General features: G+C 44.8%; 2 protein-coding genes across 4 annotated transcripts in view; one reads left to right on the plus strand and one right to left on the minus strand.

Annotated features, from left to right (window-relative positions):
• The window catches only part of CMSS1 (cms1 ribosomal small subunit homolog), a 398,466-nt gene that overhangs the window by 48,255 nt on the left and 331,888 nt on the right, over positions 1 to 18,323 (minus strand). The window contains exon 1 of one of the 3 annotated variants that reach the window (XM_077294136.1): positions 8,797 to 9,012. The exons of 1 other annotated variant lie outside the window; for it this stretch is intronic. In XM_077294136.1, the coding sequence (XP_077150251.1) occupies positions 8,797 to 8,899 (103 nt within the window). In that variant the 5' untranslated portion in view covers positions 8,900 to 9,012. Of the gene's footprint in view, positions 1 to 3,499; positions 3,639 to 8,796; positions 9,013 to 18,323 lie in introns of those variants that run through there. One more of the 3 variants, XM_077294138.1, reaches the window with a different exon arrangement.
• FILIP1L (filamin A interacting protein 1 like) overlaps positions 3,875 to 18,323 on the plus strand; it is a 319,879-nt gene continuing 305,430 nt past the window's right edge. The window contains exon 1 of the mRNA XM_077294134.1: positions 3,875 to 4,011. The gene's annotated coding sequence lies outside the window, so the exon portion shown is untranslated. The remainder of the gene's footprint in view (positions 4,012 to 18,323) is intronic.

Here is an 18,323-nt window from a genome sequence, read left to right on the forward strand (position 1 = left end):
TTTTTTCCAGAAACCGGAAATGGCAGATTTGCTGGATCCGGCGAAAACCGGACGAAACGCAATGTCATCTGGCACTAATACAAGTCTATGGAAAAAAAACGGACACGGTGGCAACATTCGCCAGATCCATGTTTTTTTAATTTAGCCGGATTGAGCCGGACAGTGAAAACCTGATGTGCGAAAGTAGCCTAATACGACCGTCTGAACGAGCGCTGAAACCGACAGACACAAAAGATGAGCAGTGATATCGAGCAACACTTTCAATGTCACATCCATAGATCCACGGCCTGCGACATGCTATGCTGTAGGTGATCCTAGTGATTCCTTGTAGTAGGAAGTACACGGTGTTCATGTTTGATCTTTTTTTTCTTCTAATTTTCAATATGTATATGTCTAAAAATATATGTAATTTACTTATTCTACTCTGTTATATAGCGCCATTAATTCCACAGCACTTTACAGACATCATCATCGCTGTCCCCATTGGGGCTCACAATCTGCATTCCCGGTCACTGTGTCTCAGTGTGGCAGGAAACTGGAGAACCCGGAGGAAACCCAGGAAAACTCGGGGAGAACATACAAACTCCTTGCAGATGTTGTCCTTGGTGAACCCAGGACCCCAGCAGTGGCAGACTGCAGTGCTAACCACTGAGCCACCATTATTTTGTATAGAAGTATTTTTTCGACATGTTCTGAAATGAGTGGGGTCCCGGTGAAGACAGGAGGGGGTGAGCTGTAACATCACCTGCTGTGCATAGTGGATCCTGTGACATCTACTATACATAGGTGTTACTGGTAATTGCAGTCCTACCTGAGCCGATACTGAGACTGCTGAAAAGTGTTCTGTAGAGAACAGAAGTGGTAGCGTGCTGTAACCAATGTGATGTTAAGAAGTTGAATACAAAATATTTTTTAGTTTAAATTTCAGAAGATCTATGTCTGTAAAAAGTACGGTAGATACAAAAATGTTGTTATTTTCAAGCTAAGATCACAGAAAGATGAAGATTCTGAAAGGAACAGCAGCACAATCTCGGTTTACTGGTGCTGTAATCTCATTATAATAGGAGGACTGGAATAAGCATCGGAATGACAGCTATTGTTCTCATTAAAAGTAGAAATACACTGCAAAGACAATGCTATACTGAGAAAAAGTCAACAGCAGCCTCTGAAAGCCTGGGCAGTGAACTACCCAGCTTTCTGGTTAACATCCGCCTTAGAAGGTATCATCACTGAACTGTAACTAAATGTCCCCAGTATCTGCAGCAGTTTACGAGCATATAATCACTCAGCTATATCCCAGGAGTGTCAAAATGTATCATCACTGAGCTGTAACCCAGCTTTCCCAGCATCAATGGCTTTCCCACTGCACTGACCCGAGAAGTGGGAAAGCTGGGTACATCTTAGTAGTGTCATGTGAGCTGCAAGATCATCTGATCAGTGGAAAAGCTGGTTTTCAGCTCAGTTGTGTAGTGGATTGCTGTAATCATAGGCTGCCTAATTTTTGTAAAGAGGTAGTAGTGCTGCGAGAAAGCTTCTTATATACCGTATATACCAAAAGTGTGACGTTTTGGAAGAAGTTGCGGTGCTCCGATTGATGCAATATCTCTAACTCACCCTAAAGTAAAGCCGACCATACACATTAGATGGCTGTCGGCCAAACGGTGCTTCAACCGATTGTTCAGCCGACCGCCATCTCCCGTACAGAGGTCCACTCGATTGGCCGAGTGATCCTGATTTCTCTATGAGGCAGCAGACGACTAACACGTCGACCAGCGGCTTATCCCTGGGAGAACAATGCGATCAGCAGTCTGATATTCGACATGCGCAGTCGTCATCTCCCCGCCCATCAGTCAGCGGCCCACCCATACACATGACACCAACCCATCGATATTGGCGGGTTCGGCTGACATTAGTCTGATGTGTATGGGGGGCCTTTAGACGTTAGGTTAGACAGAGAGCTGTAAAGTGACCTCCTTACTGTGATGTTAGTGTGCACAGGGAGAAAGTTGATGACACTGGACAGTAAGTACGGTAGTTTACGGACCACTCATTTTTCTTAAAGGGAACCGGTCATCAGAAAAAAAAAAACGCTACTAACCAGCAGATATGGGGTGAATCTGCAAGTTAATAGCGTTATTATGCTGGCCGGTGCCCACATTTAGCCAAAAGCTGCGGGGAGAAAATCAACTTTATTCTTCCCGGCAGCGTTGCAGTTGCAGTTTCAGTCACGGAGTCAACGTCGGCGCTGTTCAGTCACCATTCTAAATATACAGAGCAACGAATGTACACATATCTCCGGCCCTGACTGACAGCCGCACACTGGTTGTGCATTGGGGCAGCATGTCAGTCAGGAACAGGGGTGCAGTTTCCATCATGGGGGCGGCATCAGCGCATTTCAGTCACTGCTTTAAGTATACAGAGTGGCGAATGTAACCCCGGCCCTGACTGATACTGGTTCTGCATTGAAACCGGCTGTGCATTGGGGTTGGCTGTCAGTCAGGGACAGGCACACGGTTACAGCCACTGCTCTGTATACTTAGGGCGGTGACTGAAGCTGCGCCAGGCGTCAACCCCGTGAATGAGACTGAATGCTGCGGGGGAAAATAAAGTTCATTTTCTCCTTGTAGCAGTAGACTAAGTGCAGGTGCCAGGCACTGTAATAACGCTATTAACCTGTGGATTAAACCCATATCTGCAGATTAATAGCGTTATTTTTCTGCTGACGGATTCCCTTTAACAAATCTGCTCTTAAATTGGAGGGAAAAAATTGACGAAAGTGTCCCTTTAAGCAGCCCAGAAACATCAGATATCTGTCAGCTAAAAGCCATTTCTCCCATATGGAAGAGGGGAATAAGCTGCTGCCAGACACCTCTTGTAGAGGCTTATCTCCTGTAAAAACAAAAGGATTAGTCATATTAAAAATCGACATGCCCGCCCCCTCCATCCCCCAACACCTGTAATTGGAGGAGAGTCCGGGCATCTCTGTACATGTCAGATGGTCAGACTGTTCACCAAAAATTGACAGACTTTGCCAACACTGACCTAATGACTATGACCTCACTATGTCATAAAGGTATAGACCATTTGTACGATCCCCAAAGACGGTGATTATAGCGGCTGCCGCCCTAAATAAAGCCACATCGCATTTCAGTGCTGCTTTCATGGGCACGTTTGCTGCGAAATTCTCCCACATCTACTCCTAATAGGATCCTTGCTAATTACATGGTTATTCCACATCAATAAACCATTTCAGAAGGAAAAGCCTCCTTAACAAATCCCACTCTGCGGCTCCATCCCCCGGAATCACGTCACACAATACAATATAATCCGATTTTAAGGAGCTGCAAACAAATTGTTCCTTATAAAAGAAAAAAAAAACAAGTCACAGTAAAATGTGTTTTATATTCCTACGTCCTGGGTCATATTATATTTCATGAACACCTTCTATTAAAAAACCCGAGATTCTCGGCGCAGACACTTGGGAGACGAGCAAGTTCACCTGATGAGCGATTCATCCCTGAATCAGGTATCGCTGCATGGTAATAGTGAGGAGGGTCGGGATCCCAGAATTAGTCCTTTTATTCTTCACGCCCGTGAGGACAATGGAGGTCTGACGGAAAAGGTTTCCTGCTAGAAACAGATGGCGAACTGTATTTTATCCCATTACAGTGCGGCTGGTCCTGGCTGGATGTCTCTGTGGATGCGGCCAAGCACCGGGGTCAGCTTCCTGACAGGGCCATCTGCCTGCGGGGGGAACTATAAGTGGGTGGGTTATATTTAGAGCCTGGTCCATTGCGGAGCTACGGGCCCTCCTGACTTTCAATGCAGCTCTCACCCAGGCTCCGGCTGCCACGCTCCCATGCCATCAGTGCACACAGGGAATAATACCGGCGAGAAAAGGGTTAAAGCGGATTATTACAGCAGGACGGGGTGACGGTCCCATCACTTGCCTGGCTACCTCTATACATGGATTTGTCTTAGATCGGAAGGGAATTGGCATCTCCAGCAGCGGTAAGTCCTGAATCATATTATTATCCTATAATGGACAGATATAGCAGAGCTGACAGTGTCATTTCACTATGGATGAATAATTACTACATTTAAAAAGAAATATTTTTTTTTAGAATTTATGATATTAACATGAGCAGAATGGCAAACGCAACTCTGCTACATCCGGACATAGCATCAAAGTGCAGGATCAGACGCTAATGAGGCATCACCTGCTGGTGAACTACAACTTCCAGAAATCTCACAATCTACTTATAGCAAAACTCCTGGACTAGTCGCATGTACTGAATGCACTTAATCCCAGTTATGTGCGGTTTTACTGAAATTTAGATTGCAAGCTCTTAGGAACAGGCAAATCTTGCCCAAAGTTGTAAGCTGCTTGGATTATTTCATGTATGTATAGATGATAAAGATCCTGGAATTGTGCATTGGTTCCAATACAGGATGTATGGAGAAAAAATGTCCACTGTATAGAGAATATAGGATGAATTAGTGATGGAAGCAGCAATGACCGGGGGGCACGTGTCATCCCTCCATGCTGCAGAGGACGAGCTGCAGACACATATTTAGACTCCTGGACGAGGGGCGACGTGCTCATGATGGGCTGATACATATAGTATGGGCCAGGAAGACGTGTGTATTCCGCAGCGTATGAGGACGGACAGTGCGCTGTGCCGCCACAACTGCCAGCATTGTTCCCACAAATGGCGGGAAGTTTGCAATGTCTTGTACAGTTCAATCGCTTTAGGTCCTTTTCAGAAAAAAAAAACTAAAAAGTCCCAAATTTTAAATTTTTTTTTTTAAACAAAATATTGCCTATTTTTTTTTTTTCATTTTAAACAGTATTGTACATAGGTAACTACATCCTGGCAGATTTCCTATAATTTACACCAGAAATTGACATAAATTAAAATAGAAATCTACGTGCGAAGCAGAGACTGCGCCAACGTGTCTTACTCCAGTCTGAGCTTATATTCACCCCATATGTTTTACTTATAGAAGCGGAGCTGCAAAAATCTGTGGTTCGTGGCCCGTGTGGCGCACTACATGTACAAGCACCTTAATGGCGGCCACATACTTTCTGAAAGTGGCTCAAAGGGAAAGCGTCATCGGAAAGTGACCTATTGTTTAAAACATAAAAACAGTTTTTATGTTAAAGGGCTATTCCCATCTCCAATCTCTTATCCAAATATGTAGCAGGTGTAATAATAATAATATTAGCAAATACCTACAATTAGAAATGTAGTATAGTTCTTCCGATTCGCTACCTTGCTTACCCCATGTGCAGGGCATTGCAGTAGCTTAGGTACCCATGGTTACAACCACTCATATAGTGACAACTAGTGTTCGTAACCATGGATACATAAGCTACTGCAATGACCTGCACATGGGTAAGTGACAAAGAATCAGAAGAACTAAACTACATTTATAATTGGAGGTATTTGTTAATATTATTATACACCTACTACATAACCCCTGTCAATTTCTTATTTTTTAAAAAACATTTCCTTATCATTAAAGGGAACCTGTCACCACGTTTTTGGAAGATGGGATAAAAATAGCGTTAAATAGGGGCAGAGGTGGGCGTTACATTAGTGTGTGTGTTATGCGTTTATTACCCACCTAAGTTGCTGAAATAACTTTGCAAAGTCTCCGTTTTCGCCTGTCAATCAGGCTGGTCTGGTCACATGGGCGTGGTGTCTTCACCCAGATTTGGCGTAGTTTTCCGTTGGTGGCGTAGTGGTGTGCGCATGCCCAAAGTCCGGAATCCTCTTCCAGGGGATTTAAAATAGCGCGGTGTTCGTTATTGCATTGGTGATCGGTGGGCGCGGCCATCTTCCTTTGGCCGCGCGTGCGCAGAAGCGGCGCTCTGCTGGCCGCGGCTTCAGGAAAATGGCCGCGGGATGCCGCGCGTGCGCAGATGGATATCGCGGCGGACATTTTCCTGAAGCCGCGGCCAGCAGAGCGCCGCTTCTGCGCACGCGCGGCCAAAGGAAGATGGCCGCGCCCACCGATCACCAATGCAATAACGAACACCGCGCTATTTTAAATCCCCTGGAAGAGGATTCCGGACTTTGGGCATGCGCACACCACTATGCCACCAACGGAAAACTACGCCAAATCTGGGGGAAGACAACGCCCATGCGACCTGACCAGCCTGATTGACAGGCGAAAACGGAAACTTTGCAAAGTTATTTCGGCAACTTAGGTGGGTAATAAACGCATAACACACACACTAATGTAACGCCCACCTCTGCCCCTATTTAACGCTATTTTTATCCCATCTTCCAAAAACGTGGTGACAGGTTCCCTTTAAATTAAAAAAATCTTGCTATTTTCACTCTGTTCACTAGGTTTTATATTAGACCCACATGCTCTGTTCCTTACAGAGGACTTTTCAGCAGTCTCATTATCATCACAGACACGATTGGACTGAAAGGTGGCACCTCTATATTTAGTAGATAATAAGTGATGGTCACAGCTCACCTTCTACCACCAACTTCACAATGTATTTTGCCTAGACTAGAGCATGCTCAGATATTACTTCCATAGAAACAAATTGGGCCTGAGTCGGTCTACTACTGCTAATGTTCATGTGACCGTCGAAATGAACAAGAGGAAGTCTAATAATATAAAAACCGAACTAAACAACTTTATTTTCTAAAAATGCATTCCCTTTCATTGATTACTGTCAGGCAGCTTTGATTATGGAGTGTTATAAAAACTTGTTAGCGTGACTCTGGATGGCAGAGGTATCACATCCCGGAGCGTGGGCGCAACACAGAGGTGACAAAGAGAGAAAAAACACAGCAACACACCGCCTGCTGCACCACAGTACGTGTTATCAGCAAGTAACAGTGCAAAACCTCAAGGTTAGGTACTAAAGACCTGCTGGAGAACTACAACTTCCAGAAATCTCAGAATTTGTTTATGTGTAAACTCTGAGTTCTGTAGTTGCAGGTCGGAGCACTAAATCCTGCTGCGCAGCTGATAAAGAACAGAGGAGGAACGGACAATGTTTCCAGGCTGTTGGGTGATATCACACTCCTTGCATTACTAAATATGTGAATAAAGCACGGACATTCTCCGCCAGACCCAATCTCCCAATACAAGAGTTGTTGTATTTCTTTGCGATGTGACAAAGAAAAATTCTCCATGAGAAATGTAAAAATAATCAGTGAATCAACATAAGGGACTCGTTCATGCAAGCCACTTCCATCACATATCCAAATAAGTGGACAATCCTCTCATTGCGTTCCTGTGCCCATTGTGCCATCCACACCTCCTTTATGTCCAGTATTTTCCAGCCATTTTATCTCTTACCAGTTTTCAGATACATGAACACAGATGTAGAATACAGAACTGTATACAGCGGAACAACTTACAGGTCTTTGGCCCTAATGTAATATTTAGAACAAGACCCCCCATGCTTTATTTACAGAATTGGGGTCTTAAGAGAGTAAGTCCATAAACAACTTTTATCATCTATCCTTAGGATATGTTATACATGTATGATGACAGATCTAGAGAAAGGAGCATGTGCAAATAAAGGGTTACTGAGCATGTGCAAAAACTACTGTCAAAATTCCTATAAACCGTTAAAGGAGCAGCGGTCACACATGCTCAGTAATGCTTAACTCACACATGGGACTTTCAGCCCCTCTGTTCCCATGATCAGTAGAGGTTCCAGCAGTCAGAATCACAGATTTATCCCTTATTCTGCTTATAGATGATATACGTTAGTTACATACTTATTAGAGTTGGCACAAACTGATTCTCACAACCTATGCCATCGGCAATGACAGTGGTCTGCAGCTGCTGGAGAGCAGAGAGAGTTACCTAATTAACAAAGAGCCATAAATGTCGGGTAAGAGGTGGCGCTCCACTCTGCTGTCCGCCGGCCCTCTCTCCTGTCCGGCGCTCCACTCTCCTGTCCGGCGCTCCACTCTGCTGTCCGCCAGCCCTCTCTCCTGTCCGGCGCCCCACTCTCCTGTCCGACGCTCCGCTCTCCTGTCCGGCGGCCCGCTCTCCTGTCCGGCGGCCCGCTCTCCTGCCTGGCGGCCCACTCTCCTGCCTGACGCTCCACTCTCCTGTCCGGCGCACCACTCTCCTAACTGGAGCTCCCTCTTTTATTGTGGCCAATGAACTGGAACGTGCAAAACGAATCAAACCAACTCTTAACAGTTACTGACATTTGCTTTGGTGACTTAGGAATGTTTTGGTCCCTTTACCCAACCCTGCGTCCTCCATCACTGAAACCACTCCTTAGTGGATAGATTTTATGTAACCTTCATCCTCCTCTGTCTCATGATGCCACAAATTTGCCGGAATTGTTTACAAAAAACAGGGACAGTGCTAGCGAATTAGGGACACTTGATCTTCTATGTGTTTATGGTGTAATCCCTTTATTATGGGGCAGTGGGGTCGGTTAGGTACAACTACTGTCCGACTATAGTCATGTTCCCTGGCCATGATCATGGATGCACTGTATGACATATGGTAGCTGGAAGTGCACAAAGTCATGTCTTTATGTTCCCAATTGTATGTTTTGCTACAATATAGACCCCAATGGCTTCAGTGACGTCAGGCAAAGTTGACACCATGCTTGGACCATACATACGACACATATACTATACACGTGTGTACTGTAATACTGCAATAACTAATACTAACCAGCTATGTCTGATACATAATAGTGCACACATGATATACTGATCATACTCTATAAAGGAAGACAGTATATAATGGTGCACAGCGCCACAATAACAAGGTTCATGCCGTGTTTACCTGGGTCATGAATGACTGCAGCATTAATTAGCGATGGAAGCTGATTCTTTGCTATGTCGATTGCCGGATAAAGCCACCATTGCCTGTAAGTGTAGAAATACATTCCATGCAGGACGGATCATTTAAATAGACATTTAAGCCACGAGGACACAGTCCTGAAATGTCTTCACTTCTGGCATTTCCAAATTGTGATTGAACTGCGAAAGGCCGGTAAAGCAACCAGAGACTCGAGATATTGTGTCACTGCAAATCCAAACTCCACTATGCACACAACGTATGTTAATTATTAAAAGGAGAGCTGGCTCTTTAAGAAACCAAATTAAAAGGTTAATCCAAAGTCTGGAAAAAAACAACAACACAAAACAATTAAAGTTGTAGAACAAAAGATAGAAATAATACTCACCTCTTCCTTTCCCCCAATTCTCCAGCAGCATATTTAGTCCTTCCTTACAAGCAGACAATATGTGACCACTGCTGCCAATCAGTGGCTACTGCAGTGTGCACGGTGTCGTACTACTGATATTATATCCAATATGCTAAAAGATGATTTCACTAGTACAGCACAGAGCATCTGATCCAATTGATTGCCTGCAGCGGTCACTAACTAGGAGTCTAGGAGTAAAAAGTGAAAAACTTGGGAGAACCCTGGCAGAAAGAGGGCCGATTCCTGGGTAATACAGATATCCTAGGTGGCAAATAATATAGAGGATTGGTGCTCTAGCCTGGAATCGGCACGTCCTCGGTGCCCTTGTGTCTTCATTTACATAAAAAATAATTGCTGATTTTTCTAAGAAATTGAATATCCAAGTGAGGCCAGGAAGTTACGTGTGAACTTGTCTTCTACTGAAGATTCTTACAAGTTCCCCCCCAAAAAGTAGTGTATTGAAAAAAGTTCACCTCTGTTAAAAGGGTTATTCACTTCTTTGACAAACCCTTTCTTAGGGCTCTTTCACACATCCTGATATTTCTGGTATTGGAAAATCCAGTACCGGTGATATCGGTGTCCATGTGTTTTATATGTGTGGCAACAGTGTGCCGCATCAGTATCACATGTACCAACGCCTGAGAAAAGCCAGAATAGTTGGTGCTGTTCCCTGACACCGGGTGCTGAAGACCACTCTTATCATTGTCCTATGCTCTGCCTGAAATCAGTGGGAGCAATGGCTTCAGGCGATTAGTTAGGTGTTAAGGCGAGTATAATGTGATTTTTTTTATTTTATTCTTAATTTTACACTTGAATACAACTCTCAACATTGTCCCCTGGTGGCAGAGTGATCAGGGGACAATGATGAGAGCAGTCTTCAGCACCCGGCGCCGGGGAACAGTGCAAACAGTACCGCTGATTCCCAGGCGCCGGTATGTGTCACACTGATGACACATGGATGTCACCCTTGTGTCATCAGTATGCACGTGTGCAGGACATTTTGCGACCCGTGCTGCTGCTAAAAAATGGACATGTCAGTGTGTCCGTAGAAACACACTGACATGTGCACAGACCTACTCATTTGGATGGGTCTACGTGTGTAAGTGTCTCCGGCACGTGTGAAAACTGTCGCCACTCATACTGGAGACACGGATGTCTGAAAGAGCCCTTAAAGAGGTTGTTCAGGACCTTTTTTTCTAGAAGGCAAAGCACTTATCGGTGACGATCTCTCCTGGCTCAGAGCGGTCATGGACTGCTCCTACCAGCGATTCTTCTATTTCCTGTGTAATCACATTGACAGAGAAATTCCTTCTCTTATACTCTGTCGAAAGGGTGTCTCTTACGACGACGTTGCATTGATTTCAGCTCCCCGATGTCTAACTCAGCACAGACACAAAGTTAGGCCACGTTCACATGTTCAGCGCTTGGTCAGTATTTTACCTCAGTATTTGTAAGACAAAATCGGGATGGAACAATCAGAGGAAAAGTATAATAGAAACATATGCACCACTTCTGTATTTATCACCAATCCTGGTTTTGGCTTACAAAAAACTGATCAAATACTAAATGTGGCCTTGGTGCGATTCACATTGCATGAGCTGGCGCATCAGCAGTGCAAAGAAAGTTACAAGTGACGCCGGTTTCCAGAGCCAACTTCGGGCATCAGTGTCTCTAGCAGACTTCCCACTACGTTGCTCATGCAATGTGAATCGCACTAACTTCGCCTGCACTGAGTTAGACAGTGGGGAACTGGCTGTCAATCAACATGACAGCAGCAGTGATGCCCCATCGACACAGCAAAGCGGAAAAGGAGGAAGTAGGAGAGTGGTCGGTAGCAGCGGTCCATGACCACTCTCTGCCTGGAGATATCAGCGCATGTTATAACAGGCAGGTAGTTAGCAATCACCTCCCGCACCAGCGCTGGTCTCCCAGAGCTCAGATGACATTGTCTTAGCATGTGAGAGCTGCAGCCAACATTTCTAGACCAGCACCGAAGCCATAGGGAGAGTGTGGAGATTTATTTTTTGTTAATTTTAGCCAGTGGAGGACAGGACCCAAGAAGAGTTTGTCAAGAGTAGTGGACAACCCCTTTAAAATTAGCTACATATCCAAATTTCTAGCAACCAGCTACATATCCAAATTTCTAGCAACCGGGGCCGGCATTAGGGGAAGGCAAACTAGGCATGTGCCTAGGGCTCCCACTCCCTCAGAGGCCCACAGCCAGTGGTGTGCCGTTAATAGCAGAACATTACGCGAACGCTATGGGGCCATGAGTTATGGAAGCCCGATGCAGCATCGGCTCCGCTGCCCACCCACATCGCACATTCAGCTGCATCAGCATCATAGATGCTGATACAGTTGAAAAAATGATGGAAGAGAGAGCATCAGGTGATCCTCCCTCTCCCATCATTCCCTCTCTGCTTCTGGTGCAGGAGGCACAATGATGTCACTTCATCAAGCGCCACACTATGCCAAGCAGTCGAGCTGCTGAGCAGATTTGTTGCAGAGACAAGAGCAGCAAGCATCAGGGGAATGAGGAGAGGTGAGTATTATATTTATTCATTTTTAAATCAGTTAGTAACAATCTTTGTGTGTTGTGTGGTGGTGCTGCCCCTTTAGCAGCGACTCTTTGGCGCCGTCACTATAATCCGTCCCTGTCAGTCACAACTGTTTTCCTCTCAGCACTTTTACTTTCACCTTCACATTTCTTCATTATATGTATAGGCCCTAACTTCGGGGGCCCCAATCTCATGACGGGGGGATGCAGGACTATGGCGAGTGTATTATACTATATGGAGGTCTATGGGGCACATTATACTATGTGAAGGACTATGGACCACATTAATCTACAGTACAGACCAAAAGTTTGGACACACCTTCTCATTTAAAGATTTTTCTGTATTTTCATGACTATGAAAATTGTACACTCACACTGAAGGCATCAAAACTATGAATTAACACATGTGGAATTATATACTTAACAAAAAAGTGTGAAACAACTGAAATTATGTCTTATATTCTAGGTTCTTCAAAGTAGCCACCTTTTGCTTTGATGACTGCTTTGCACACTCTTGGCATTCTCTTGATGAGCTTCAAGAGGTAGTCACCGGGAATGGTTTTCACTTCACAGGTGTGCCCTTTCAGGTTTAGTAAGTGGGATTTCTTGCCTTATAAATGGGGTTGGGACCATCAGTTATGCTGTGCTGGTGGATACACAGCTGATAGTCCTACTGAATAGACTGTTAGAATTTGTATTATGGCAAGAAAAAAGCAGCTAAGTAAAGAAAAACGAGTGGCCATCATTACTTTAAAGGGAACCTGTCACCAGTTTTTTTGCCTATCAACTAAAAATGTCATCTAATAGAGTGTGAGCTATACATTCCCCAACTCAAGTGAAACCCCCCGACTCCCCATGAATCCCCCATAAGAACCTTTTATATTTCTCCTGCGCTGTATGGAAATACCCTCGTCCGGTACAATGGGCATTAGTACTTCCAGAGCATGCGCACTATGTCCCTGAAGTCTTTCGCTGTGTTCCGGGACATAGTTTACTATGCGCACACGCAGAAGGCAATTTGAAGGCGCACGTGCGAACAACAACAACACTATTCACATAATGGAATTCGTACAGCACGCCGATTTGGGGTGGGGAGAGGGGCCAGAACCAACGCCCATCGGATCGGACCGAGGCTATTTCCATACAGTGCGGGAGAAATATAAAAGGTTCTCATGGGGAGTCGGGGGGTTTCACAAGTAGTTGGGGAATGTATAGTTCACACTCTATTAAATTATATTTTTAGTTGATAGGCAAAAAAAACTGGTGACAGGTTCCCTTTAAGAAATGAAGGTCAGTCAGTCCGAAAAATTGGGCAAACTTTGAAAGTGTCCCCAAGTGCACTGGCAAAAACCATCAAGCGCTACAAAGAAACTGGCTCACATGAGGACCGTCCCAGGAAAGGAAGACCAAGAGTCACCTCTGCTTCTGAGGAGAAGTTTATCCGAGTCACCAGCCTCAGAAATCGCAGGTTAACAGCAGCTCAGATTAGAGACCAGGTCAATGCCACACAGAGTTCTAGCAGCAGATACATCTCTACAACAACTGTTAAGAGGAGACTTTGTGCAGCAGGCCTTCATGGTAATATAGCTGCTAGGAAACCACTGCTAAGGACAGGCAACAAGCAGAAGAGACTTGTTTGGGCTAAAGAACACAAGGAATGGACATTAGACCAGTGGAAATCTGTGCTTTGGTCTGATGAGTCCAAATTTGAGATCTTTGGTTCCAACCACCGTGTCTTTGTGCGATGCAGAAAAGGTGAACGGATGGACTCTACATGCCTGGTTCCCACCGTGAAGCATGGAGGATGAGGTGTAATGGTGTGGGGATGCTTTGCTGGTGACACTGTTGGGGATTTTTTAAAAACTGAAGGCATACTGATCCAGCATGGCTACCACAGCATCTTGCAGCGGCATGCTATTCCATCCGGTTTGCGTTTAGTTGGACCATCATTTATTTTTCAAGAGGACAATGACCCCAAACACACCTCCAGGCTGTGTAAGGGCTATTTGACCAAGAAGGAGAGTGATGGGGTGCTACGCCAGATGACCTGGCCTCCACAGTCACCAGACCTGAACCCTGACTGCAGAGTGAAGGCAAAAGGGCCAACAAGTGCTAAGCATCTCTGGGAACTCCTTCAAGATTGTTGGAAAACCATTCCCGGTGACTACCTCTTGAAGCTCATCAAGAGAATGCCAAGAGTGTGCAAAGCAGTCATCAAAACAAAAGGTGGCTACTTTGAAGAACCTAGAACCTAGAACATAAGACATAATTTCAGTTGTTTCACACTTTTTTGTTAAGTATATAATTCCACATGTGTTATTTCATAGTTTTAATGCCTTCAGTGTGAATTTACAATTTTCATAGTCATGAAAATACAGAAAAATCTTTAAATGAGAAGGTGTGTCCAAACTTTTGGTTTGTACTGTATATGGAGGACTATGAGGGTCATTATACTAAACAAGCAAAATGCTGCCTATTCATCGAGTGATTGAATTGTTTATGTCGAAACAGAAATCCTTGTTCTCAGCAGCACATCATCCTGTGTAAACTGCAGATGTGCTGCTGATAACATGACACTGTATGGGGAGAGACTGATCTACTAGTGATCGTTCTGTGCCCATCATTCTTCTTCAGCTGATGTAAAACAGGCCGGGAAACAAGTGTCGAATGACTTAAATATTGTTGATCACGCTTGTTTAACAGCCTGAACTCATGTAAATACAAGCGAAATGTGTCTGTGTGATGCTAAAATATGTGAGATTTGGGGACCCACTTTGTCTAAAACTGGCCCTGCTAGCACCATAACTGTTGTGGATTCTGTTTTTGGGCTCCCTCTGGTGGTTACAGCTGGTACTGGGTGACTTTGGTGGGTTGCGGTCTCTGGTTTCCACCTGTCCATCAGAGGCTGGGTGTTTCCTATTTAACCTGGCTTTCCTGTCATTCCCTTGCCGGCTATCAATGTATCAGTGTGTCTCTGTTACCTTTGCTACCTGCTCCTAGGCCTTCAAGACAAGCTAAGTCTGGATTTCCCTGTTTCATGTTTGCTTTCATGTTTTTAGTCCAGCTTGCAGATATGTAATTCTCTGCTGCTGGTTGCTCTAGTGGGCTGAAATTACCACTCATGTACCATGAGTTGGCACATGAGTTCAAGTAATTTCAGGATGGTATTTTGAAGGGTTTTAAGCTTACCGCGCAGTTCACCTTTTGTATCCTCTGCTATCTAGCTTAAGCGGGCCTCATTTTGCTGAATCTGTTTTCATAACTACGTTTGTGCCTTCCTCTCATTTCACCGTCATTATATGTGGGGGGCTGCTATTTCTGTGGGAATATTTCTCTGGAGGCAAGATAGGTCTGTGATTCTTCTGATAGGGGTAGCTAGATCTCCGGCTGGCGCGAGACGTCTAGAGTCCCCCCAGGAACGTTCCCCGGCTGCTGTTAGTTGAGTGTTGAGGTTCAGGATCGCGGTCAGCTCAGGTTCCATCGCCCTAGAGCTCGTCCTGTTTTTGCCCGTGTTATGTGTTTAATTCCCTGCCATTGGGAACATGACAGTATAGCCGGCCCACAAAGTGTTAATTGTTTGGGCTGAAGCAGGAGAAAAAGAAGTGTTGAAGGGAATTTTTTTTTTTTTTCCTCAGAGTTTTGCTGCCTAGCCCTTAATTGCTGTCTAGCTGCTTCCTACCTCCTCTTAACCCTTGAATGGCTCTGACCTTAGCTGTTTAACATGGATGTCCAGAGTTTGGCTTCCAGCCTGAATAATCTTGCTGCAAAAGTTCAAAACATACAGGATTTTGTTGTTCACACTCCTATGTCTGAACCTAGAATTCCTATTCCAGAGTTTTTTTCTGGAGATAGATCTACCTTCCTGAATTTCAGGAACAATTGCAAATTGTTTCTTTCTTTGAAATCTCGCTCCTCTGGAGACCCTGCTCAGCAGGTCAAGATTGTAATATCTTTCCTGCGGGGCGACCCTCAGAATTGGGCATTTGCATTGGCACCAGGGGATCCTGCATTGCTCAGTGTGGATGCGTTTTTTCTGGCACTGGGATTGCTCTATGAGGAACCTAACCTGGAGATTCAGGCTGAAAAGGCTTTATTAGCCCTCTCTCAGGGGCATGATGAAGCGGAAGTATATTGTCAAAAATTTCGGAAATGGTCGGTGCTTACTCAGTGGAATGAGTGCGCCCTGGCTGCAAACTTCAGAGATGGTCTTTCTGAGGCCATTAAGGATATTATGGTGGGGTTCCCTGCGCCTACAGGTCTGAATTAGTCTATTGCTATGGCCATTCAGATTGATCGGCGTTTACGGGAGCGCAAACCTGTGCACCAGTTGGCGGTGTCTTCTGAACAGGCACCTGAGACTATGCAATGTGATAGAATTCAGTCCAGAAGTGAACGGCAAAATTATAGGCGGAAAAATGGATTGTGTTTTTATTGTGGTGATTCAGCTCATGTTATATCAGCATGCTCTAAACGCACAAAAAAGGTTGATAAATCTTTTGCCATTAGTACTCTGCAGTCTAAGTTCATTTTGTCTGTAACTCTGATTTGTTCACTGTCATCCATTTCCGTCAATGCCTATGTGGATTCGGGCGCTGCCCTGAGTCTTATGGATTGGTCATTTGCCAAACGCTGCGGTTTTAGTCTGGAGCCTCTGGAAGTTCCTATTCCTTTGAAGGGAATTGACTCTACACCATTGGCTATGAATAAACCACAGTACTGGACACAAGTGACCATGCGCATGACTCCCGTTCATCAGGAGGTGATTCGCTTCCTTGTACTGTATAATTTACATGATGTACTAGTGCTTGGTCTGCCATGGTTACAAACTCATAATCCAGTCCTGGATTGGAAAACAATGTCTGTGTTAATCTGGGGATGTCAGGGGGTTCATGATGATGCACCTCTGATTTCAATCGCTTCATCTACTCCTTCTGAGGTCCCTGCGTTTTTGTCTGACTATCGGGATGTTTTTGAGGAGCCTAAGCTCAATTCGCTCCCTCCTCATAGGGATTGTGACTGTGCTATAGAATTAATTCCTGGCAGTAAGTTCCCTAAGGGTCGTTTATTTAATCTGTCAGTGCCAGAGCATACTGCTATGCGGAATTATATTAAGGAGTCCTTGGAAAAGGGACATATTCGTCCATCTTCGTCCCCTCTGGGAGCAGGTTTTTTTTTCGTGGCAAAAAAAGATGGTTCCCTGAGGCCTTGTATAGATTATCGCCTTCTGAATAAGATTACAGTCAAATATCAGTATCCATTGCCATTATTGACTGATTTGTTTGCTCGCATTAAGGGGGCTAGGTGGTTCACTAAGATAGATCTTCGCGGTGCGTATAATCTTGTGCGGATAAAGCAGGGTGATGAGTGGAAAACCGCATTTAATACGCCTGAGGGCCATTTTGAGTATTTGGTAATGCCTTTTGGACTTTCTAGTGCTCCTTCAGTCTTTCAGTCCTTTATGCACAATATTTTCCGTGAATATCTGGATAAGTTTATGATTGTGTATTTGGATGATATTTTGGTGTTTTCTGATGACTGGGAGTCTCATGTTCTACAGGTCAGGAAGGTGTTTCAAGTCCTGCGGGCCAATTCTCTGTTTGTGAAGGGCTCAAAATGTCTCTTCGGAGTCCAGAAGATTTCTTTTTTGGGGTACATTTTTTCTCCTTCTACTATTGAGATGGATCCCGTCAAGGTTCAGGCGATTTGTGACTGGACACAACCTACATCTGTTAAGAGTCTTCAGAAGTTCTTGGGTTTTGCTAATTTTTATCGTCGGTTCATTACTAATTTTTCCAGTGTTGTTAAACCTTTGACTGATTTGACTAAAAAGGGTGCTGATGTTGCTAATTGGTCTCCTACGGCTGTGGAGGCCTTTCAGGAACTTAAGCGCCGGTTTTCTTCTGCTCCTGTGTTATGTCAACCAGATGTTTCACTTCCTTTTCAGATTGAGGTTGATGCTTCCGAGATTGGAGCGGGGGCGGTTTTGTCACAGAGAAGTTCCGATGGCTCGGTGATGAAGCCATGTGCGTTCTTTTCTAGAAAATTCTCGCCCGCCGAGCGCAATTATGATGTGGGTAATCGGGAGCTTTTGGCCATGAAGTGGGCATTTGAGGAGTGGCGTCATTGGCTTGAGGGTGCTAGACATCGTGTGGTGGTCTTGACTGATCACAAAAATCTGATTTACCTTGAGTCTGCCAGGCGTCTGAATCCTAGACAGGCTCGTTGGTCGTTGTTTTTTTCTCGTTTCAATTTTGTGGTTTCATACCTGCCAGGTTCAAAGAATGTGAAGGCAGATGCTCTTTCCAGGAGTTTTGTGCCTGACTCTCCTGGAGACTCTGGGCCTACTGGTATCCTTAGGGATGGGGTAATATTGTCCACCGTCTCCCCAGACTTGCGACGTGCATTGCAGGAGTTTCAGGCGGATAAACCTGATCGTTGTCCACCAGAAAGACTGTTTGTTCCGGATGATTGGACCAGTAGAGTCATCTCCGAGGTCCATTCTTCTGTGTTGGCTGGTCATCCTGGAATATTTGGTACTAGAGACTT

The sequence above is a fragment of the Ranitomeya variabilis genome, chromosome 3 (genome assembly GCF_051348905.1).
Source record: "Ranitomeya variabilis isolate aRanVar5 chromosome 3, aRanVar5.hap1, whole genome shotgun sequence".
Lineage (NCBI taxonomy): Eukaryota > Metazoa > Chordata > Amphibia > Anura > Dendrobatidae > Ranitomeya > Ranitomeya variabilis.